This window comes from Malaclemys terrapin, chromosome 19 (assembly GCF_027887155.1).
Source record: "Malaclemys terrapin pileata isolate rMalTer1 chromosome 19, rMalTer1.hap1, whole genome shotgun sequence".
NCBI lineage: Eukaryota > Metazoa > Chordata > Testudines > Emydidae > Malaclemys > Malaclemys terrapin.
In genome coordinates, this window is record NC_071523.1 from 2,123,222 (window position 1) to 2,146,883 (window position 23,662).

The 23,662-nt window shown below is 52.9% G+C and overlaps 1 protein-coding gene across 2 annotated transcripts in view; it reads right to left on the bottom strand.

Annotated features, from left to right (window-relative positions):
• Positions 1-468: 468 nt before the first annotated feature.
• TRIM62 (tripartite motif containing 62) overlaps positions 469-23,662 on the bottom strand; it is a 36,380-nt gene continuing 13,186 nt past the window's right edge. The window contains exons 2-5 of one of the 2 annotated variants that reach the window (XM_054009403.1): positions 23,438-23,533; positions 5,939-6,195; positions 4,765-4,880; positions 469-1,019 (exon numbers count right to left, since the gene is read on the bottom strand). In XM_054009403.1, coding sequence (XP_053865378.1) covers positions 469-1,019; positions 4,765-4,880; positions 5,939-6,195; positions 23,438-23,533 — 1,020 coding nt within the window. Of the gene's footprint in view, positions 1,020-4,764; positions 4,881-5,938; positions 6,196-18,943; positions 20,840-23,437; positions 23,534-23,662 lie in introns of those variants that run through there. The other variant, XR_008442818.1, reaches the window with a different exon arrangement.

The window sequence follows — 23,662 nt, forward strand, 5'->3', positions numbered from 1 at the left end:
CTGTCCCCAGGAGCAAACCCAGCTGGGAGCTCACAGGTGAGCTGAGATACCACACAGCAGTTCAGTAGCAGCTCTGCAAGGTGCCCTGATCTCTGCTCCATGCGAGCACAGAGTCCAGTCTGCATCCATCCTGGCAGAGTGGCCATGGCGATGCCGGGATCATGCCAGGGATAGCCAGTTGTATGTCAATACTCAGCCCGGATCCTTGGGTTAGTCTGGAAACTGACGCAGACAGGGAGGCAGGAATGCTGCATCCTCGCATACTGAAATACCAACAGTGCCACAACCCCCCTGCCCCAGCCCTGCACCCTCCCACACCCGGATAATGCCAGGAGGTCCGAGCTAGGAACAGCACAGCCCCGGAGCCTGACAATCTCCCCATGCCCTGCAGGAAGGAGTAGGTGGGAACTGTCTTAGCAGGGACTCTCGACTCGCTGTACGGCTCCAGGCTCCCTTCCCTGCTCCCTCCTAGATCCGGACGGTGTTGATGCGGAGTGGCTGCACGTTCTTGCCATTCGCGTGGCTCTGGCCAGGACTAAAGTACGAGCAGAGCTTGCCGGGGAACTTCTCCCGGAAGGTGTAGAGCCACGACATGTCATCAGCGTTGTAGAAGATCAGGAGCCCTTTGTCATAGTCCAAGAAGACACCTACTTTCTCCAGCTTGCTCTTAACATTGAGCCGGGTCCAGGGCTCGGTGCAGGCGCTGTACTGGTTGCCGTCGTGCATGACGATGCAGTAAAAGCCACGGCTGGGCTGGATCTGAATGCTCCCCTTGCGCGTGACAGCCTCATGTGCCAGCCCGATCATCCACTGGGTCTTCTCCGAGACGATGACCTCCCAGTAGTGCACGCCGCTGCCGAAGGCCTCTGAGCCCAGCACCGACACCTCCACGTCAAAGCGCTTGGGTGAATCCTGCAGCGGCTGCGGGTGCAAGTTGCCGTAGGCCACGATGGTGCAGTCATCCGAGAGGATGAGGCGCTGGTGAGCTGTGACAGGGTCCAGCGTGAGGGCTGCTGGCACTGGGAAAGCAAAGGAGGGACAGGAAGGGGCTCAGAAGCTAGCCACACCTCCACACGGCTAGTCAATTACAGGCAAAGCACTTGATTACGTAAAGGGAATGTAACTGCCCCCAAAATAGGGGCCTGCAAGCACCCACCCAGCTACCCCTCACACAGACAGCACCGAGCAATGATCCACAGGGACACCAGAGGGCACTGTGCTGAGGCACATGTGATGGGGTCAGTCAGGTGGCTGGGCAGCCAGCTCCCTGTAACTCCCCATCTGCCCTTGTGCTGCATGCAGGGACTGCCCCACAGGCCGGGAAAGCTGTTGGAGGGACCTTCTTGGGACCCTGGAGCACGGGAGAGGCCGCAGAGCTAGCCTCTAACCGGCCCCCGGGACTCAGCTGCATTTAAAATCACACCCATGACACTGCTTAGCAATCCCTTTGGCACTGAGCCTTCCTTTCGGAGGAGGAAGATGCAAAGAGCTAGGTAGTGCTCTTATCAGAGTGCAGACCACATGCACAAATGCGCCAGGGCCTCGGAGATGGGGGCTGATGCTCTGGGGCCTTTCTGGGGGACCCCTTCCCCCTCCGTCCCGAGAGCTCCCCCAGTGGTGGGAGTTAGACACACAGATCAATGCCCTGGGTGAGCTGCTCTGGGGTGGGCTAACAAACACACCAACCAGGTGTGTCGCAGCGCATGGCTCTGCTGGGCTCCCAGCTCGAGATGTATCAGGCTAGCTCTGACTGAGCGAGCACGCTAAAAACAGACAGGTAGCCACAGCGGCACGAGGGGCCAGCCGCCCCACGAGACCCTAGGTGCAGATCCAGGGTGGCTAACGCTCCCCCGCCTGTGCAGCTGTGGCTGCAGCTCGATCAAAGCTAGTGTGGGCACGTCTGGAAATTACACCCCAGCGCCAGTGCAGATGTAGCCTCCCCGTGTGTGATGCCCCAGCACAAGCAGCAGCTTCCTTGGTGTCTGTAGCGGGATCCCCCCAGCAAGCTATAAAGGGTGACAGCACTTGCCCCACCCGGCCTCAAGGAATCTTTGATGAGGGTGGGTCTATGGATACAGGGGAATAGGGGAGAGTGGAGCCAGGAGGCCCGAGGGGGCAGGAATCTTGCTGCAAGGGGGAGTAGGGCACTGGAGAGCAGCTCAGAGGTGCCGCAGGAGAAGGTGGGGCGGCTGGAAGCACCAGAGCTCCCTGCCTGCTCCATCTAACAGACCTCCTGGGGTTTGGCAGAGGGGCCCCACGCTGCTCGGAACCACGGGGCAGGGTACAAGGCCAGCTCCAGGCTGGCTGGGGCAGTACATGCCTGGGGCGCCTTGCTGGGGGCCCCAGGATCCAGAGAGACTGGCTCCCTCACAAGCTTTGGACAAGCAGTTCCCATTGCCCAGCCCCTCCCCCCCCAGTGAGGGGGTTCCTGTGGGGAAAGGCCCACAGCCTCCTCCCTGGAAGCTCAGGTCCCCAGTGCTCACTGATGTCTCATGCTGGGCTTGGCAGAGCTGATGCTGCCTAGCGATATTAATTAACATCATCGGTAACTTCCCATTCATCAGCGAAAGGTGATGCTGGTGCCAAGCAGTCGAGCTCAGCGAGGGGAGCCAGGCACGGTGATTTCATCCCTCTCCTTTCTCTTGGTTTTGCTGCAGAGTGGTAAAGTCCACCCCCCACACGCGCTTTTGGAATGGTGAGGGATGCTTCCATGATTAGACAGTCATAATTCAGGAAGCCCTTGTCCAAGTCACTTCAAAATTTATAGACAAATTTGACCATGGCCCCAGGTCTAACTTACCAATTCTGAGGCCAATCTGACTTATTTTGTGGATGGAGGAGGGACAGGGGGAGAAAACTTGGTCTAAAAGGGAAACCCACAGTCACAATGGGTGGGCACCACTCGGAATCTGGCTCTTTGCAACCCAGATCCCGCCAACCCGTCAAAGGAGCTAGTCCCCACGGAGGCTGCAGGGAGCGTGACAGCTGCTGAGCAGAGTGCAGAGACAGATGGGTTTGGAGCAATGGCAGAGCTGGCCCAGTGCCATTGCACTTGACAGACCTTACGCCCAGGAGGGACAGAGGGTGAGGCCTGAATAAGCAAGAGCAGAAAGGCCAGCAGGCCTGGAGCAAGCTCTCGTACAGGTCCGTGTCTCAGCAGAACAGCTCCATGTCCCAGAGGACAGATCGGCTAATTAATAAACATCAGTTGTGAATGTCTGCATCAGGGATGGAGCTCAGTGGCAAGAAACCCAGATAGAAATGGAATTAACCCCCACCTCCCTGGATTAACCCTCTTCCCAGCCTGCCCCCAGGGCCCTGACTCCCCCAGCTGGTCTCCAGGCCAGCTCCAGCTGGGGCCATATCCTTGCACTGCAGGCCCCAATGCTCCCATTACCACAGCAGTGGAAGAAGCCCTGCAGAGAGGACCTTTGTCAGCCTCTGATGTGTTCTCCCTTCTCCCAGGAACAGGAGCTCGTGTCTGGGCTGCACACAGGACACGCATGGCCCTGGCTGGGGGAACAGCAGCAGCGGGGGGAGGGAGGAACAGCAAAGGAGAACAGATTGAAAGGGGCAGGGGGAGAAAGGGAGTGGAGCAGGAGAACTCCCCAATGCTGCACAGCACAGCAGGGGACGGGAGGGGACCCCATGCCATCACACCTACAGCTGCTGCTTTCCTTTAATGAGGTCATGTGCCTGGCAGGAAGGTCCCACGTGGGGGAGGCTGTTCCCCCATTTGACGGAGCGATGGGCCCCTTGCTGTGAGCTAAACCCTGGTGCAGCAGATTCCGAGCTGGGCCCGGAGAAGCCGAGCTCCCACGACCCCCAGGGGAATGGAGAGCTCTCAGGGGCTCCCCTAGGAGCTGGGGCTCTGTATGGCCAGCATTGATTCCCCACGAATGCCTTTGAACCTGGCCGGTAGAGGGAGTGAGAGGGGAAGTCAGTCCCATGGCCCACTCAGGGCTTGGCTGCTTTGCAAGGGGCAGATTGCATCACCAGTGACTGGTGCGTAGGCTGTGGTCCCCGTCCCTGCAGGATCTCAGGGCCCCCCAGATACAGGGTGTTTTCCCCAAGGCACTCTCACCCCCACTGCAGTCAATGGGCGCTTTGCTGCCTCGGCGCTCAGCCTTCTGCCCATTCGGATTTTGCATGGGTCATGGAGCAGCCACGTGCAACTACTGGCTGGGGGGGGGTTGAACCAGTGACCTGGAGGCAAAGAGTTCTGTCCCCTCACCAGGCTGCCCCTTGCAGGTCTCTAAAGGAGAAGCCCCCAGCACTCCCACAGAGCCCGAGAACAGGAGAAACATCAAACCACGTAACCGGAGCCCCTTTGACAGAGACGCAGCACGGACATGCCAGGTGCTGGATCCCAGGCACCGCTGTCAGACAGCCTGCTGCTGCTCGCCCCCAGCATGGGCTGAGTCCTGCAGCCCCACGACTCCCAGTTCAGAATCTGGCCCTACATGCTGGGTATTCCTGCCGGTGTCAGACCACAATGCCCTGAGGCGGTGGCCGGGGCCGTCAGTCTGCAGTTTAATCCCCCCAGCACACAGGCTGGGCCCAGCAGGCTGTATCTACCTAGCTAAGGCGACTCTCCCCACACGGCAGGCTTTGCAGGGAGGCTGAGCGTCGCCGCCCTCAGGCCAGTGGGTGCTCAACACTTCTGATAATCACGCCAGAGGCCCCGGCTGCCACATTATGCCAGGAAAGGCCGATAGTACGTCAGAGGGCACAGGCCGCTCTCCCTGGGCTGGGGAACCTTACCCGGATGGATGTCCTGGAAGAGCGATTTCCAGATCGTGTACTGCAGGGGGCCCATGTATTTGGAGGTAGGAAAGTCTTCATAGGTGAGGTTTGTTTCATGGATCTTTCCCTTGAGCCTGGTTGGAGAGTCAAGCTGGTTAGCACGGAGCCCCTGCAGTTCCCCTACCGCAATGTGGGGTTTGCTGGGGAGGAAGGGGAGAGGTTACAGGGGTAGGGGGTCAATTGAGTGAGGGCCTGGGCTAGAGGTAGGAGCTCTGCCCATGCCTCTCTTGCTGGGCAGCGGGTCTCAGGGCATAGGGCACTGCCTCTCGGGTCACAGCCACATGGGCCCTGGGGTGCATACACCATGGGAGCACTGAGTGAGGCCAGCCAGTGTGCACTCCCTGGCAGTGCCCCGTTGGTGCCAGGGTGGGTATGGGGAGATGCTCTGGACTAGGAAGGTCCTGTCCTCACCTGCTAAACCCTTGCGTGGGCGTGGGGCTAAGCAGGCCTTCAGGATGGGCAGGGACTAGGAATGGATGGGAGGGAGCAACAACAGGAAGGTCTTTGTCCTGAACTGGGCTGGGCCAGGCTGGGCTGGGTGGCTAAAGAGGGAAGAGCCATTGTCCAGGGAGATGGACTGAGGCAGTGCTGGGCTGTAAAGACCATATGCACCTCTCCGAGAGTCAGATGACGACACCCTCTGCCCCTCCCCCCCCGTAGCCCTCAGAGCCAGGTTACACCCCCCCCGTACTTCTCCGAGAGCGAGGCGACACCCCCTCCGCTCCCCCCCCGTACCTCTCCGAGAGCCAGGCAATGCCCCCCCCGTACCTCTCCGAGAGCGAGGCGACGCCCCCCCCGCCACTCCCCCCGTAGCCCTTCGAGAGCCAGGCGATGCCCCCGCCGCCACTCCCCCCGTACCTCTCCGAGAGCGAGGCGACGCCCCCCCCCGCCACTCCCCCCATAGCCCTTCGAGAGCCAGGCGATGCCCCCGCCGCCACTCCCCCCGTACCGCTCTGAGAGTCAGACAACGCCCCCCCGCAGCTCCCCCCCGTAGCCCTCAGAGCCAGGTGACGCCCTCCCCCGTACCTCTCTGAGAGCGAGGTGACCCCCCCCGTAGCCCTCAGAGCCAGGTGACGCCCCCCCGTACCTCTCCGAGAGCGAGGTGACCCCCCCTCCGCTCCCCCCCCCGTACCTCTCCGAGAGCGAGGCGATGCCTGCCAGGAAGGCGTGCCTGTCCACCTCAGCCAGCCGCTCCTGCAGGATCTGGCTGCCCTCCTGCACTTTGCGCAGCTGCTGGCTGTAGCGCTGGATCTTCTGCTCGATGTCGGTCAGAGTCCTGGCGGTGTCAGCCTCCAGCTCCTCCAGCATGGCCTTTTGGCGCTCGCGCAGGAGCCGGTGCAGCCGCTCAAAGGCCTCCCCGATGGTGGCTCGCAGGCTCTTGGCAGAGGACTGCATAGGACAGACAAGCAGAGAAGAGTCACACACCACCCTCACTACTTCCCCGACAGCTCCACCCGTACGCTGGTTAGCGGCAGGATTCCCAGCAAGGCTAGCTTTCCCCTCAGCTCCGCCAGTGCCCCCCATGCCTCACCCACGGCCCGCCCGGCCCTGCGCTCCCCACGCCCAGCTCCGCCAGTGCCCCCCATGCCTCTCCCACGGCCCGCCCGGCCCTGCGCTCCCCACGCCCAGCTCCGCCAGTGCCCCCCATGCCTCACCCACGGCCCGCCCGGCCCTGCGCTCCCCACGCCCAGCTCCGCCAGTGCCCCCCATGCCTCACCCACGGCCCGCCCGGCCCTGCGCTCCCCACGCCCAGCTCCGCCAGTGCCCCCCATGCCTCACCCACGGCCCGCCCGGCCCTGCGCTCCCCACGCCCAGCTCCGCCAGTGCCCCCCATGCCTCACCCACGGCCCGCCCGGCCCTGCGCTCCCCACGCCCAGCTCCGCCAGTGCCCCCCATGCCTCTCCCACGGCCCGCCCGGCCCTGCGCTCCCCACGCCCAGCTCCGCCAGTGCCCCCCATGCCTCACCCACGGCCCGCCCGGCCCTGCGCTCCCCACGCCCAGCTCCGCCAGTGCCCCCCATGCCTCTCCCACGGCCCGCCCGGCCCTGCGCTCCCCACGCCCAGCTCCGCCACTGCCCCCCATGCCTCACCCACGGCCCGCCCGGCCCTGCGCTCCCCACGCCCAGCTCCGCCACTGCCCCCCATGCCTCACCCACGGCCCGCCCGGCCCTGCGCTCCCCACGCCCAGCTCCGCCACTGCCCCCCATGCCTCACCCACGGCCCGCCCGGCCCTGCGCTCCCCACGCCCAGCTCCGCCACTGCCCCCCATGCCTCACCCACGGCCCGCCCGGCCCTGCGCTCCCCACGCCCAGCTCCGCCACTGCCCCCCATGCCTCACCCACGGCCCGCCCGGCCCTGCGCTCCCCACGCCCAGCTCCGCCACTGCCCCCCATGCCTCACCCACGGCCCGCCCGGCCCTGCGCTCCCCACGCCCAGCTCTGCCACTGCCCCCCATGCCTCACCCACGGCCCGCCCGGCCCTGCGCTCCCCACGCCCAGCTCTGCCACTGCCCCCCATGCCTCTCCCACGGCCCGCCCGGCCCTGCGCTCCCCACGCCCAGCTCTGCCACTGCCCCCCATGCCTCTCCCACGGCCCGCCCGGCCCTGCGCTCCCCACGCCCAGCTCTGCCAGTGCCCCCCATGCCTCACCCACGGCCCGCCCGGCCCTGAGCTCCCCACGCCCAGCTCTGCCAGTGCCCCCATGCCTCTCCCACGGCCCGCCCGGCCCTGAGCTCCCCACGCCCAGCTCTGCCAGTGCCCCTTGCTCCATAAGTGCAGCCCTTCCACTCTCCTTTCAGAGCTCATCTCTCTCATTGTGAATTAGAAGTGCACTCTAGACTGGCTGGTTTCTGAAAGCTCTGCCCCAGGACTCGACGATCACCGTGAATCTATGAATCATCTCTACAGGTTTGCTGAGACCCCTTCTCCAGCCCTGGGCTCCCCACGGACCTCCCTGCTCTGACCATTACTCCCTCACTATAGCAGCCAGCCCTGCTCTCTGGCTCTGCCAGGCACTGACACTGCCCCCAGCACCTTCATGGCACTGCACGGTCACTCTGCAAGGCCGGTCAGTATTACAGCCGGGGAGCTGGTCACCTGAGGTCAGCGACAGAGCCGGGACTGCAGCCCCTGGCACCTCGCCCCACACTTGACTCAGTCTCTCCTCCCTACAGCACCCAGCACCGCTGCCCTTCCCCCTTTCCCCCAGTCGCTTGCCTGTGGAAAGAACGTTAAGGATATTTAACAGCACTTTCACTGCCATTCAATCTCAGCTTCCCCTTCACCACACACCACTCCTGAGAGCTGCCTCGGCCTGTCTCCCACCTCCCATGGGCCACTTTGCCCCAGGATCCACGGTAAGAATCACACTGCTACTGCAAACCCTGTTCATGAGATTTTTTTCCCCTCCAAGGGACACAGTCGGCTTGAAATCTAGTCAGTTCTAAAACGGGAGGCTCAGGTGTGTCTGCCTCCATCCCCTTTTTACAATCACATTTCCCTATTGTTTAAAAAAAATGATTCTCTCCCCTGACACTGTCAAAAGATTCTTGCAGACTGGGGGGGGATGGGTGGACTGACTTACTGAGCAACAGAGAGTCCTGGGGCACCTTTAAGACTAACAGATGTATTGGAGCATAAGCTTTTGTGGGTGAATACCCACTTCGTCAGATGCATGCATTTCACCCACGAAAGCTCATGCTCCAATACATCTGTTAGTCTTAAAGGTGCCACAGGACTCTCTGTTGCTCTTACAGATCCAGTCTAACACGGCTCCCCTCTGATACTTGACTTACTGAGGGCACCCAGGAGAAGCAGTGAAAGAGAAAGTGGGGAACCAACTATCACAAAGGGGACATGTTTTCCAAAGAGCTGTTCCCATTTAGGGTGCTCAGGGACTTGGCACGCTGGGTGCAGGGCACTTCTGCCAACACAGCCAGAAGTGTCAGAATGGGGGCTGCTGGAAGCAAAGCGCTTGTGCAAACACAGACCTTATCCAATGGGAGCTGAGGTCTCGGGAACATCTGGCCCCAGCTGTAAGGGCTAAGCCTGGGGCTCTTTTGAAAATCTGACCCAGCAGGAATTCTAGTGATTTAATACTGGTATTGTGACAGCACCTGGCCAGGACCCCATGGCCCTAGTGCTGCACAAATGCAGAACAAAGAGATGGCCCCTGCTCCTCAGAGCTCACAGTCAAGGCCATCCCTAGACATTTTGGTGCCCTACGCAGCCCCACTTCCCACCGCCCAGTGATTGCAGGGCAGGCCTGATCCCTTCTGCAGTCCCCCAGGATGTAGCTCAGGGGAAGGGGTGGAGTGGGGGGCAGGGCTGGGGTGGAGCAGGGGTTTTGGGGAAGGGGTAGAACAGGGGTGGGGGCAGCTTTCCTGGCCGGCTCAGCTGGCCGGGGGATCAGGCTGGCTGCTGGAGCAGCACGCAGCTGTGTAGTTTGCGTATGGCTAAGGACGGCCCTGCTCACAGTGCAAGAGTGAGACAAGAGACAACAGATGGATAAGACAATACTGGCCAGCACCTTGGGCTGTGGTCCTAGTTGCCTAACCATTGCCAAGCTCTTGTAAGCATCTCAGCAAAGGAGAGTTTGGAGACCGGATGTGACTTGTAAGCACAGTTTTCAGGTGGAGCATGTTTTTTAAGTTGAGACTGTCCCTGTTAATTCAGGCCCAACATTTTGATGTAATAGAAACGGCTCTTAGGAAACATCATTCTGACTAGGAATAGGTTTTTGGTTTTGTTTTATTCTTAATTTCAGTGAAAACAAATGGCTTTTTCAGCAGGGCCAACTCTTGTAATTGTATTGCAAGTCCAGTGATATGTACAGGTTTTCTTAAAGCCCCTGCTCCTGGAATCATGTGACTAAGTGAGACTCTCAGCTTTCATTTAAAGGAAGTAAGGAAGGCTGAATCTGCTGCTTTAGGCTCCCTATCCAGTGAACAGGGAGAGCCAGGTGCCCTAGAATGTGATCCACAAACTGGGGAAAGGAAGTCGTTCCTCTGCCTAACTCGCATGCAGGGCTCAGTCTGGCAGGCGTGTTCAGCGGCCGCCTGGCTCACACAAACCAGATGGAGGAGGAGAAAAAAGAGAGGCCCACCCTACAGACTTTAGCCCAGTGGTTCAGGTACTCACTCGGGCTGTGGGAGATGCTTGGGTCATGTCCCCCCTCAGGGAGAAGGGATCTGAACAGGGACCTGCCACCTTTCAATGAGGGCTAGGGGCTATTCTCCCTCAATTTCTCCTGTTGAAGTTGTTCCAGTTTAATTGAATAATTTAATATCATTTGGGCCAGAAAAAGCATGAGAATCATAGAAATATCAGGCTGGCAGGGACCTTGAGAAGACATCTAGTCCAGCAACCTATGCTGAGGCAGGGCCAAGTAAACCTAGACCATCCCTGACATGGGTTTATCCAACCTGCTCTTAAAAACCTCCAGTGACGGGGATTTCACAACCCCCCTTGGAAGCCTGTTCCAGCGTTTAACTACTGTTATACTGAGAACGTTTTCCTAATATCTAACCTGAATCTCCCTTGCAGCAGATTAAGATCATCACTTTTTGTCCTACTTGGGGTGAACATTGAACCCTGTCCTCTTTATAAGAGCCCTTAGCAGATTTGGTGACTGTTATCAGGTCCCCCCTCCATTGTCTTTCCTCAAGACTCAACCACCCCAGTTCTTTTTTTTAAACTTTTCCTCTTAGGTCAGGTTTTCTAAACCATTTCTCATTTTTGTTGCTCTCCTCTGGACTCCCTCCAATTTCTCCACATCTTTCCTGAAGTGCAGCACCCAGAACTGGACACAGTGGCAGTACTTTGCACTTATCTTTATTAAATTTCATCTTGTTGATTTCAGACCAACTCACCACTTTGTCAAGGTCATTTTGAATTCTAATCCTGTCCTCCAAAGTGCTGGCAATCCCTCCCAGCTTGGTGGCATCTGAAATTTTATATGCATACTCTCTGCTCCATTATCCAATTCATTAATGAAAATATTGCATAATACCAGACTAACAACTGACCCTTGCAGGAGCCCACTATATGTGCCCCTCCTACTAGTTTAATAGCAAACCATTGATAACTACTCTTTGAGTATGTTCTTTCAACCAGCTGTGCATCCACCTTATAGTAATCTCATCTAGGCCACAATTCCTTAGTTTACTTAAGAGCGTGTCCTGTGGGACTGTGTCAAAAATCACTTTAAGAACATAAGAACGGCCACACTGGGTAAGACCAAAGGTCCATCTAGCCTAGTATCCTATCTTCCGACAGTGGCCAATGCCAGGTGCCCCAGAGGGGATGAAGAGAACGGGTAATCATCAAGTGATCCATCCCGTGTCGCCCATTCCCAGCTTCTGGCAAACAGAGGCTAAGGATACCATCCCTGCCCCTCCTGGCTAATAAAATTAAATGAATGGAGATATCCTATCTCCTAGAACTGGAAGGGACCTTGAAAGGTCATCAAGTCCAGGCCCCTGCCTTCACTAGCAGGACCAAGTACCGATTTTGCCCCAGATCCCTAAGTGGCCCCCTCAAGGATTGAACTCACAACCCCGGGTTTAGCAGGCCAACGCTCAAACCAGCCATTGATGGACCTATCCTCTGTGAACTTATCTAGTTCTTTTATGAACCCTGTTATAGTCTTGGCCTTCACAACATTCTCTGGCAAGGAGTTCCACATTGACTGTGCGTGGTGTGAAAAAATACTTCCTTTTGTTTGTTTTAAACCTACTGCCTATTAATTTCACTTGGTGACCCCTAGTTCTTATGTTATGAGGAGTAAATAACACTTCTCTATTTACTTTCTCCACACCAGTCATGATTTTATAGACCTCTATCATATCCCCCCCCCCCTTAGTCATCTCTTTTCCAAGATGAAAAGTCCCAGTCTTATTAATCTCTCCTCATATTGCAGCTGTTCCATACCCCTAATCATTTTTGTTGCCCCGTTCTGAACCTTTCCCAATTGCAATATATCTTCTTTGAGAAGGTACGACCACATCTGCACGCAGTATTCAAGATGTGGGCGTACCAGGATTTATATAGAGGTAATATGATATTTTCTGTCTTATTATCTATCCCTTCTTACAGATTCCCAACATTCTGTTCACCTTTTTGACTGCAGCTGCACACTGAGTGGATGTTTTCAGAGAACTATCCACAATGACTCTAAGATCTCTTTCTTGAGTGGTAATTTAGACCTCATCATTTTATATGTATAGACGTGATTATGTTTTCCAATGTGCATTACTTTGCATTTATCAACATTGAATTTCATCTGCCATTTTGCTGCCCACTCACCCAATTTTGAACGATCCTTTTGTAGCTCTTCACAGTCTGCCTGGGACTTATCTATCTTGAGAAGTTTTGTATCATCTGCAAATTTTGCCACCTCACTGTTTACCCCTTTTTCCAGATCATTTATGAATATGTTAAATAGGACTGGGCCCAGTACAGACCCCTGGGGGACACCACTATTTACCTCTCTCCATCCTTGTTTCCTACCTTTAAACCAGTTACCGATCCACGAGAGGACCTTCCCTCTTATCCCATGACAGCTTACTTCACCCAAGAGCCTTTGGTGAGGGACCTTGTCAAAGGCTTTCTGAAAATCTAAGTACACTATATCCACTGGATCCCTCTTGACAACATGCTTGTTGACCTCTTCAAAGAATTCTAGTAGATTGGTGAGGCAAGATTTCCATTTACAAAAACCATGTTGTCTTCCCCAACAAATTACGTTCATCTATGTGTCTGACAATTTTGTTCTTTACTATAGTTTCAACCGGTTTGTCCGGTACTGAAGTGAGGCTTACTGACCTGTAATTGCTGGGATCACCTCTAGAGCCCTCTTTAAAAATTGGCGTCACATTAGCTATCCTCCAGTCATCTGGTATGAAGCTGATTTAAATGATAGGTTACAGACTACAGTTAGCAGTTCTCCAATTTCACATTTGAGTTCCTTCAGAACTCTTAGGTGAATACCATCTGGTCCCGGTGACTTGTTACAGTTTAGTTTATCAATTTGTTCCAAAACCTCCTCTAATGACACCTTAATCTGGGACAGTTCCTCAGATTTGTGACCTAAAAAGAATGGCTCAGGTTTGGGAATCTCCCTCAGCTGTGAAGACCGATGCAAAGAATTCATTTAGTTTCTCCGAAATGGCCTTATCGTCCTTGAGCGTTCCTTTAGCATTTCGATTATCCAGTGGCCCCACTCGTTGTTTAGCAGCTTCCTGCTTCTGATGTACTTCAGAAAAGAAAAAAATTGCTGTTATTTTTTGAGTCTTTGGCTAGTTGTTCTTCAAATTCTTTTTTGGCCTTCCTCATTACATTTTTACACTTCATTTGCCAGAGTTGATGCTCCTTTCTATTTTCCTCACTAGGATTTAACTTCCACTTTTTAAAGGATGCCTTTTTGCCTCTCACTGCTTCTTTTACTTTGTTGTTTAGCTACAATAACACTTCTTTGGTTCTCTTACTATGCTTTTTAAATTTGGGGTAAACACTTAAGTTGAGCCTCTGTTATGGTGTGTCTAAAAAGTTTCCATGCAGCTTGCAGGGATTTCACTTTTGGCGCCGTACCTTTTAATTTCTGTTGAATTAACGTCCTCATTTTTGTGTAGTTCCCCTTTCTGAAATTAAATGCTACAGTGTTGGGCTGCTGTGGTGTTTTCCCTGCCACAGGGATGTTAAATTTAATTATATTATGGTCACTGTTACCAAGTAGTCCAGCTATGTTCACCTCTTGGACCAGATCCTGTGCTCCACTTAGGCTTAAATCAAGAATTGCCTCTTCTTCTGTGGGTTCCACGACTGGCTGCTCCAAGAAGCCGTCATTTAAGGTGTCAAGAAACTTTATCTCTGCATCCCGTCCTGAGGTGACATGTACCCAGTCAATATGGGGCTAGTTGAAATCCCCCATTATTATTGAGGTTTTTTTTTTAATAGCCTCTCTCATCTCCCTGAGCATTTCACAGTCACTATCACCATCCTAGCCAGAAAGAACAGGAGTACTTGTGGCATCTTAGAGACTAACACATTTATTTGAGCATAAACTTTCGTGGGCTACAGCCCACTTCATCAGCCCACGAAAGCGTATGCTCAAATAAATGTGTTAGTCTCTAAGGTGCCACAAGTACTCCTGTTCTTTTTGCTGATACAGACTAACACAGCTACCACTCTGAAACCTGTCATCCTGGTCAGGTGGCTGGTAATATATCCCTACGCTATATTCTTATTATTAGAGCAAGGAGTTGCTATCCATAGAGATCCTTTGGCACAGTTTGGTTCATTTAAGATTTTTACTTCATTTGATTCTACACTTTCTTTCCCATATAGTGCCACTCCCCAACCAGCACGACCTGTTCTATCCTTCCGATATATTTTGTGCCCTGATATTACTGTGTCCCATTGATTATCCTCATTCCACCAAGTTTCGGTGGTGCCTAGTATATCAATAGCCTCATTTAAAATGAGGCACTCTAGTTCACCCATCTTATTATTTAGACTTCTAACCTTGGTATATAAGCACTTAAAAAAATTGAAACTTTTCAGCTGTCTGCGATTACATGATGTAATTGAATGAGACTCTCTTTCATTTGACGGTTTCTCATCAGATCCTACCTGTATTTTAGCTTTCATCCTCTCCTGCTTACTAGGACATAGAAAATCTCCATTAATAGATCCTCCCCTAAAGGATGTCTCTGTCTGAATCGCGTGCTCTTCCGCAACTGTCAGCTTTCCCCCAGCCCTTAGTTTAAAAATTGTTCTACGACCTTTTTAATGGTAAGTGCCAGCAATCTGGTTCCATTTTGGTTTAGGTGGAGCCCATCCTTCCTGTACAGGTTTCCCCTTTCCCAAAAGTTTCCCTAGTTTTTAATAAATCTAAACCCCTCCTCCCTATGCCATCGTCTCATCCACGCATTGAGACCCTGCAGTTCTGCCTGTCTAACTGGCTCTGCGCATGGAACTGGGAGCATCTCAGAGAATGCTACCACGGAGGTCCTGGACTTCAATCACTTACCTAGCAGCCTAAATTTGGCCTCCAGGACATCTCTCCTACCCTTCCCTATGTCATTGGTATCTACATGTACCACCACCACCGGCTCCTCCCCGGCACTACACATAAGCCTATCTAAATGTCTTGAGATATCCACAACCTTCACACCAGGCAGGCAAGTCACCATTGTGGTTCTCCCGGTCATCGCAAACCCAGCTCTCTATGTTTCTAATGATCAAATCCCCCATAACTATTACCTGTCTCTTCCTAACTATACCTATCTTTTCCTTTATAGTCTGCACGTGCACTTGAAAGGGATCAGATCTCTGTTCAAATCCATTCTTTTCCTTAGACATAGGGGGGACTTGAACTGGGGGTCTCTCACATCCCAGGTGAGTGCCCTAGCCACTGGGTTAAAGGGACATCTTCCACCACCTTATCAGGAGTTAGGCGGCCTCTGAACATGCCTACCAGAGCATGCCCCTCAGATGAGTTAGGTATCCGAATGCCTATCTTCCCCCAGTTCGTGAAGCTCTCTGGAGCTTGGATGGAAGATCAGCCTCCAGATGCCCAGAGGGAGGCAGCAGTGTGCCTGGTCAGAGGCAGAAACATGGGCACCTAAGGAACTTTTGCTGCAGAAATGTAGGGGAGTTTAGGCACCTACAGAATTAGGTGGTAGCCAAGTGGGAGTTCTGTGATCCCAGAATGGCACCTAGAAACTGGACTTAGGTGGCTAAGTACCTTTGTGGATCGAGCCCTAAGTTTCTAGTCCTTCTGGTTTATTAGAAAAGCTTAAAAAGGGGACCCCTAAAGGTTCAAAAAACAGAAAGCAAAAGAAAAAGTATTTCTGTTATTTATTATTGTTTACAATTTTATAAGTATTTATTAATAGTTTATTGAATTTCATGAATTGTAAGTCTATTGTGCATTTTTAGGGCCTGACTCATGATTTTAGGATGCAAGGGTCTGGCAATACCAAACCTGTCCTGGAATGTAGGGAAGGAAACAAGATCAGAAACATGAAATGAAACTGATAGGTTTCCTTGCGATACAAAATGTGAAGGATAGATTGTACAAACGGTGAAAAGGTAAATCCAAGGTTTATGGTCCTTTCTGCTTCCACAATCTGAGGCATTTTAGGGCAGCCCTGCAAAAATCATGTTTTTAAATATGATTTTTTTAATCTTGATGGGCTAATTTTAAGTAAAGGAATCTGAATATCTGAAATGGGATATTTGATGGCTTAATATTCTGAATGATCTGATTTAAATCACACATTCACTTAACTTCCTCTTTGGTGCAGGCCTTTGTATAAAGAAAATGTCCTGGCACATTAAGCTGTCCTGTCTCAGCAACAATTCCAGTTCTCGTAGCCTCCCATCATTTAAAGGTAATTAACAGTCGTTACATTTTATTTGTTTTAAAAAACAAATGTCCGGGGACGTTAACATGGCACTTTGCTCCAGGCGAGTTACAAGGAGCCTGGCTGGTGGAACATAATGCAGAGAGTTTAGGTAGCACTTTATCCCAATGCACCAGGATTGTAACCATGGAGAGGTGGGTTCAGTCCTTTTAAGTTCATGAGGAGAGTTTTGGGGATTCACCTTAGGCTCCAGGGAATCCACAGCCCCAAAGCCCCCCACAATTCGTGCCAGTCCCTGGAGAGGAGAGGTCCAGAACTAGAACAAGGGGAGCAGAAGCGAGGGGCATCAGCAGAGCGGTGTGAGCAGCGACCCCAGGGCTGGAACAGCAGGGGCTGTAGGTAAGGACTGAGGAGCTGTGGAAAAGCAGTGGAGCCCCACCCCAGGGCTGGAACTGCAGGGCAGAGCGGGGTGCGGGTCAGGAGGAAATTGTACCGGCACAGCTGGATGTGAGAGGCCCAGGACTGAAAAAACAGTAGGATCAAGGTGCCCTGGCAGAGCTGGGTGTGGGCAGGGGCACAAGATGCCTGGGTTCAGCTGCCAATCCCTCACTTTCATGAACTCTAAATTCATTCACAAACTGCAAGAAAAAGCAGCCAATTAAACACGGCATTTGAAAGAGGCCAAACCCAACCTGATCCAGCCAGAGAAGTGGTTTCCCCACTAATGACGTAGGGTGAGATTATCACCCCCACTCCAGCCCTTTACACCAGGTAAAAGGGCTGGAGTGATGTAAAGGGCTCTAAAAGCCCCAGATCCAGCTGGGGGAAGATGCCCCTACAGCAGGCGCTGCAGAAGATAGCACCAGGCAGCCCCCTGAGGACCCCCACGGAAGCCCTGCTGCAGGGGTGTGCTGGGGCTGCAGCACAGTGGAGATTCTGCCCCACTTTGCAGCTCACAGGCTGCCTGGGCCAAGATCATGGATCAGCCAAGAACTGGGATGGCCTAAAGGTGACAAAGCTCCCTAAGCCTCCCTGCCCTGGGCTGTGAGTTCTGATCTGTGCGTCCAAGGGTATGTCAACACTGCAGCCAGAGGTGTGACTGAGGCATGACCCCAGCTAACTCTGACCTAGCTAGCGTGAATAGCAACAGCAGTGACGCAGCGGCAGCATGGACTGAACAAGGCTGCCCAGGACCCTGGGTGTATATTTGAGTGGCTAGTCCCTGCTGATGAGCTACTGGGATCAAAGCTAGCTGGGGGTTGTCTACATATGCTGCAGTCACACCTTTGACTGCAGTATAAACATACCCTTAGCCTCTCAGCAACATCTCAGCCTCATATTCCACTATCCCAGGGGAGGGCAAACTACGGCCCGTGGGCTGGATCCGGCCCACGGGATTGCCAGCCCCGTGGCGCAGCAGGGCTAAGGCAGGCTTCCTGCCTGCCCTGGCCCTGCGCCGCTTCCGGAAGCAGCTGGCACCACATCCCTGTGACCCCTGGAGGGGTGAGGAGCGGCAGAGGGCACCATGCGCTGCCCTCGCCTGCAGGCACCGCTCCCACCAGAGGATTGTAGTTTCCTTATCTGGCTATGTAGACTCTCTCCTCAGGCCCTACACTCCCAGCTATCTTCGAGACACCACTGACTTCCTGAGGAAACTATAATCCTTTGGAATTAATTTGCAAACTGGACACCATTAAATTAGGCTTGAATAAAGACTGGGTGTGGATGGGTCATTACACAAAGTAAAAACTATTTCCCCATGCTAATTTTTTTCCCTACTGTTATACTCTCACCTTCTTGTCAACTGTTGGAAACGGGCATCCTGGTTATTACTACAAAAGTGTTTTCTCTCCTGCTGATAATAGCCCACCTTCATTGATTAGTCTCGTTACAGTTGGTATGGCAACCCCCATTTTTTCCATGTTCTCTGTGTATATATAACTTCCTAGTGTATTTTCCACTGCATTCATCCGATGAAGTGAGTTTTAGCCCATGAAAGCTTATGCTCAACGAAAATTTTTAGTCTCTAAGGTGCCACAAGTACACCTCGTTCTTTTTGCTGATACAGACTAACATGGCTACCACTCTGAATACAATCCATCGGTGATCTTCCAGAAAACACCATCATAGTCACTATGGATGTAGAAGCCCTCTACACCAATATTCCACACAAAGATGGCCTACAAGCCATCAGGAACAGTATCCCCGATAATGTCACGGCAAACCTGGTGGCTGAACTTTGTGACTTTGTCCTCACCCACAACTATTTCAGATTTGGGGACAATTTATACCTTCAAGTCAGTGGGACTGCTATGGGTATCCGCATGGCCCCTCAATATGCCAACATTTTTATGGCTGACTTAGAACAACGCTTCCTTAGCTCTCGTCCCCTAACGCCCCTACTCTACTTGCGCTACATTGATGACATCTTCATCATCTGGACCCATGGGAAGGAGGCCCTTGAGGAATTCCACCAAGATTTCAATGATTTCCACCCTACCATCAACCTCAGACTGGACCAGTCCACACAAGAGGTCCACTTCCTAGACACTACAGTGCTAATAAGCGATGGTCACATAAACACACCCTATACCAGAAACCTACTGACTGCTATACTTCCCTACATGCCTCCAGCTTTCATCCAGACCACACCACATGATCCATTGTCTACAGCCAAGCTCTAAGATACAACCGCATTTGATCCGATCCCTCAGACAGAGACAAACACCTACAGAATCTCTATCAAGCATTCTTAAACTGCAATACCCACCTGGTGAAGTGAAGAAACAGACGGACAGAGCCAGAAGGGTTCCGAGAAGTCACCTACTAGAAGAGTATCAGAGGGGTAGCCGTGTTAGTCTGAATCTGTAAAAAGCAACAGAGGGTCCTGTGGCACCTTAGAGACTAACAGAAGTATTGGGAGCATAAGCTTTCGTGGGTAAGAACCTCACTTCTTCAGATGCAAGTAATGGAAATCTCCAGAGGCAGGTATAAATCAGTATGGAGATAACAAGGTTAGTTCAATCAGGGAGGGTGAGGTACTCTGCTAGCAGTTGAGATGTGAACACCAAGGGAGGAGAAACTGCTTTTGTAGTTGGATAGCCATTCACAGTCTTTGTTTAATCCTGATCTGATGGTGTCAAATTTGCAAATGAACTGGAGCTCAGCAGTTTCTCTTTGGAGTCTGGTCCTGAAGTTTTTCTGCTGCAGGATGGCTACCTTTACATCTGCTATTGTGTGGCCAGGGAGGTTGAAGTGTTCTCCTACAGGTTTTTGTATATTGCCATTCCTGATATCTGACTTGTGTCCATTTATCCTCTTGCGTAGTGACTGTCCAGTTTGGCCAATGTACATAGCAGAGGGGCATTGCTGGCACATGATGGCATATATAACATTGGTGGACGTGCAGGTGAATGAGCCGGTGATGTTGTAGCTGATCTGGTTAGGTCCTGTGATGATGTTGCTGGTGTAGATATGTGGGCAGAGTTGGCATCGAGGTTTGTTGCATGGGTTGGTTCCTGAGTTAGAGTTGTTATGGTGCAGTGCGTGGTTGCTGGTAAGAATATGCTTAAGGTTGGCAGGTTGTCTGTGGGCGAGGACTGGCCTGCCTCCCAAGGTCTGTGAAAGTGAGGGATCATTGTCCAGGATGGGCTGTAGATCACTGATGATGCGTTGGAGAGGTTTAAGCTGAGGACTGTAGGTGATGGCCAGTGGAGTTCTGTTGGTTTCTCTTCTGGGCCTGTCTTGTAGCAGGAGGCTTCTAGGTACACATCTGGCTCTGTTGATTTGTTTCTTTATTTCCTTGTGTGGGTATCGTAGTTTTGAGAATGCTTGGTGAAGATCTTGTAGGTGTTGGTCTCTGTCTGAGGGGTTGGAGCAGATGCGATTGTACCTCAGTGCTTGGCTGTAGACGATGGATCGTGTGGTGTGACCGGGGTGGAAGCTGGAGGCATGAAGGTAGGCGTAGCGGTCGGTGGGTTTTCGGTATAGGGTGGTGTTAATGTGACCATCGCTTATTTGTACGGTTGTGTCTAGGAAGTGGACCTCCTGTGTAGATTGGTCCAGGCTGAGGTTGATGGTGGGGTGGAAGCTGTTGAAATCATGGTGGAATTCTTCCAGGGCCTCCTTCCCATGGGTCCAGATGATGAAGATGTCATCAATATACCGTAGGTAGAGAAGGGGCATGAGTGGACGAGAGCTGAGGAAGCGTTGTTCCAGGTCAGCCATAAAAATGTTGGCATATTGTGGGGCCATGCAGGTGCCCATAGCAGTGCCACTGGTCTGGAGGTATATATTGTCACCAAATTTGAAATAATTTGTGCATGAGGATAAAGTCACAGAGCTCAGCAATAAATTGTGCTGTGTCATCATCAGGGATACTGTTCCTGACAGCTTGTATTCCATCTGTATGTGGGATGTTTGTGTAGAGAGCCTCTACATCCATGGTGGCTAGGGTGGTGTTTTCTGGGAGGTCACCAATGCATTGTAGTTTTCTCAGGAAATCTGTGGTGTCACGGAGATAGCTGGGAGTGCTGGAATTAATTTGCAAACTAGATACCATCAGATTAGGCCTGAATAAAGACTGGGAGTGGTTGGGTCATTACAAACCTAAACTTAATTTCCCCCATACTAATTTCTCCCTACTGTTACTCCCACCTTCTTGTCAACTGTCTGTAATGGGCCACTCTCTTACCCCTTCAAAAGTTATTTTTCCTCCCTTGGTATCCTGCTGTTAATTGATTTATCTCGTTAGCCTGACCTCACACTTGGTAAAGCAATCCCCACCCTTTCATGTATTTATACCTGCTCCTGTATTTTTCACCTCATGCATCCGATGAAGGGGGTTCTAGCCCACGAAAGCTTATGCCCAAGTAAATTTGTTAGTCTCTAAGGTGCCACAAGGACTCCTTGTTGTTTGTGCTGATACAGACTAACACGGCTACCCTTCTGAAACCTGTCACCATTAAAAATAAAGTAAGTTTCCGGTCCCAGTGGTTGTGGAAAAAAAAGCATGAAAGCGTGACCTAAATGCTTCCTAAAAACTCAGAAACCACCACATAAACAAAGTATCAGAGGGGTGGCCGTGTTAGTCTGGATCTGTAAAAAGCAACAGAGGGTCCTGTGGCACCTTTAAGACTAACAGATGTATTGGAGCATGAGCTTTCGTGGGTGAATGCCCACTTCGTCAGACGCATGACGAAGTGGGTATTCACCCACGAAAGCTTATGCTCCAATACATCTGTTAGTCTTAAAGGTGCCACAGGACTCTCTGTTGCTTTTCACATAAATAAAGTGAACCCAACATTATTTTTGTTTAATCTCATGATTTTTAAGCCAATCTCATGATTCTTTGTGGCAATACCAGTCCCTCTTCCTCTCCTCGTTAGTGCGGTCAGCTGCAGTGGGGTGGGACACAGTGGAAAATAGGTGCAATGCCTGGACTAATGGCACCCAGCAGGGTTCCAGCCAAACTGGTCGGGCAGGTGCAGTGCTGGAGAGAGCTCACCCTGCAGCGGGTCAGGGAAGGGCTGACTCACAGGGAGATCAGACTCAAACTTGCAGGCAAGGCTAGAGAGCCCTTTTCAGAGAAGGGCAAACCACTTCAAAGCAGCCACTCCCCTGAAGGGAAACACTTGCTTTAAGCGCACCAGCTCCATTTCCACAAAAATGCCCCCGGGGTGCATCTACCTTAAATAAAAAGCTCTCCGCTGAAATAAAAGGGCCCTTCACCGTGCCCCCTTAAAAACCATCCACTTCGCCTCTATCACCAGCTGCTTGAGAAAGACAATTAAACTGCCACTGAAAGAAATGGCAGCCTCTCCAGGAATAAAAGTCACCTTTCCAATAACCACTAAAGCAAGCAGGAAGAATAAGGAGTCAAATAAAAACAGATCATTAAAAAAAAGCCGAGTGATGGATAAGCCACTGCAGCGGAGGGAACCAGACCTGGCTGTCGTCTGAAATACGACCTCATAAATGCACTGGGGAGAAATGGGAGGCGTTTCTCACATAAACAGCCCCCGCAAGGAAGCGAGGGAAGCCCAGGGCAGTGCAGCTGCCAGGGAGGAGTTCTAAGGCTGACCTCTCCCACCCCACTGGAAGGGTGATCCTGAAGCTCAGGAGGTGTGGGCTGAATTCCTGGCTGTGCCACGGGCTCCTGGCATGACCTTGGGCAAGTCACAAGTACAAAGCCTGCAGCAGCTGGTGTTGAGACAAATGCAGCCTCCTCCCAGCTGCAGAGAACAAGAGGAGCTGCTGGGTGGGGCACATGATCCTCTGCCATTCATCTCTCCGGGCCTTGCCTCCCCATCTGTACATGGGGTCATAGCACCGCCCTTCTCCCGCCCGCTGTCTGCCTCATTTGCTTCCACTGCTAGCTCAGAGCCACAGTGGCATTTAGGCTCCTCACTTCCACTGATTTCAGACAGCGGTAGAACCCGAACTAGCTTTATGGAGCTGGCCTGAGCTTTTTGGGGGCAGCCCCTAGTACAACGGGGCCTTGATTTCAGCCAGGGCCTCTAGGCTCTCCTGTAATACACAGCAAAAGGGATCCACAAGAGACGCTCAAAGGGCACTTTCCTCTGGACTGCGAGGCACAGACATCACCAGGAGTCCAAGGGCCTCAGGCCAGTGAAGAGTAAACATCTGCCTCCGCACATGATGCAAGGCTCCTGGCTGCACTCCTGAGCCGCCCCCCAGGCCTGGCACATATCAGGGCACGGCAGCCTGGGGAAGTGACGCCCAACCACAGCAGGTGGCTTTCTAGATTTGTCATGGCCAGTTGGGCTATGGTGTCACCGGCCCAAGGGAAGATCCTACCGCTGGGACACTGGGAACAAGGCGGGTGCAGCACGAGAAAATGGTCCGATAGGCACAGCCCTGCGTTGGCCAGCAGATGGGACCTAACAGGTCTGCTTGGTCTCTAGGGACCAGGTAAAGGTATTAAGGCACCAACCTCCAATTGACTTCAGTAGGAGTTTGGCATCTGAATACCTTTGATGATCTGGCCTGAGATCCTCTAGTCTGCAGTTCCTGGGAGTACACCCCACAGCCGCCGGTACACAAGCCTCCAGGTTTGGAAGGAGCTGGGCTTTTGTCTGGAGGCTGACGGGGACTGGAGATGGTGGGGGAGAACAAGGCTGTGAAAGGTCTGTCGCCCCATCCACGGACAGCAGCTCCTCCCAGTCTGAGACACCCAAGCTCGCTGGGACCTTCATCTCCACAGGCCACAGCTGGGGGCGCTCTGCACCGGAGTCACGGTTACCTTGGTCTCGGCTAGCTGGCGTCTGAGCAGGTGCAGGGCCTCCGTGTGGCCGCGCTCGCTGTCCTGCAGTGCCTGGAGCTGCTCCTTCAGTTCTCTCTGAAACACAAGGCGAGGAGACAGAAAAGAGCAGTCAGGCAAGGTCAGAGCCACCTGGCCTCATTGCTCCGGGCGGGGCGGGTTCTCTGAGCTACAATGAGCCCCAGAGCCACTCAGGAGAGAGGCGAC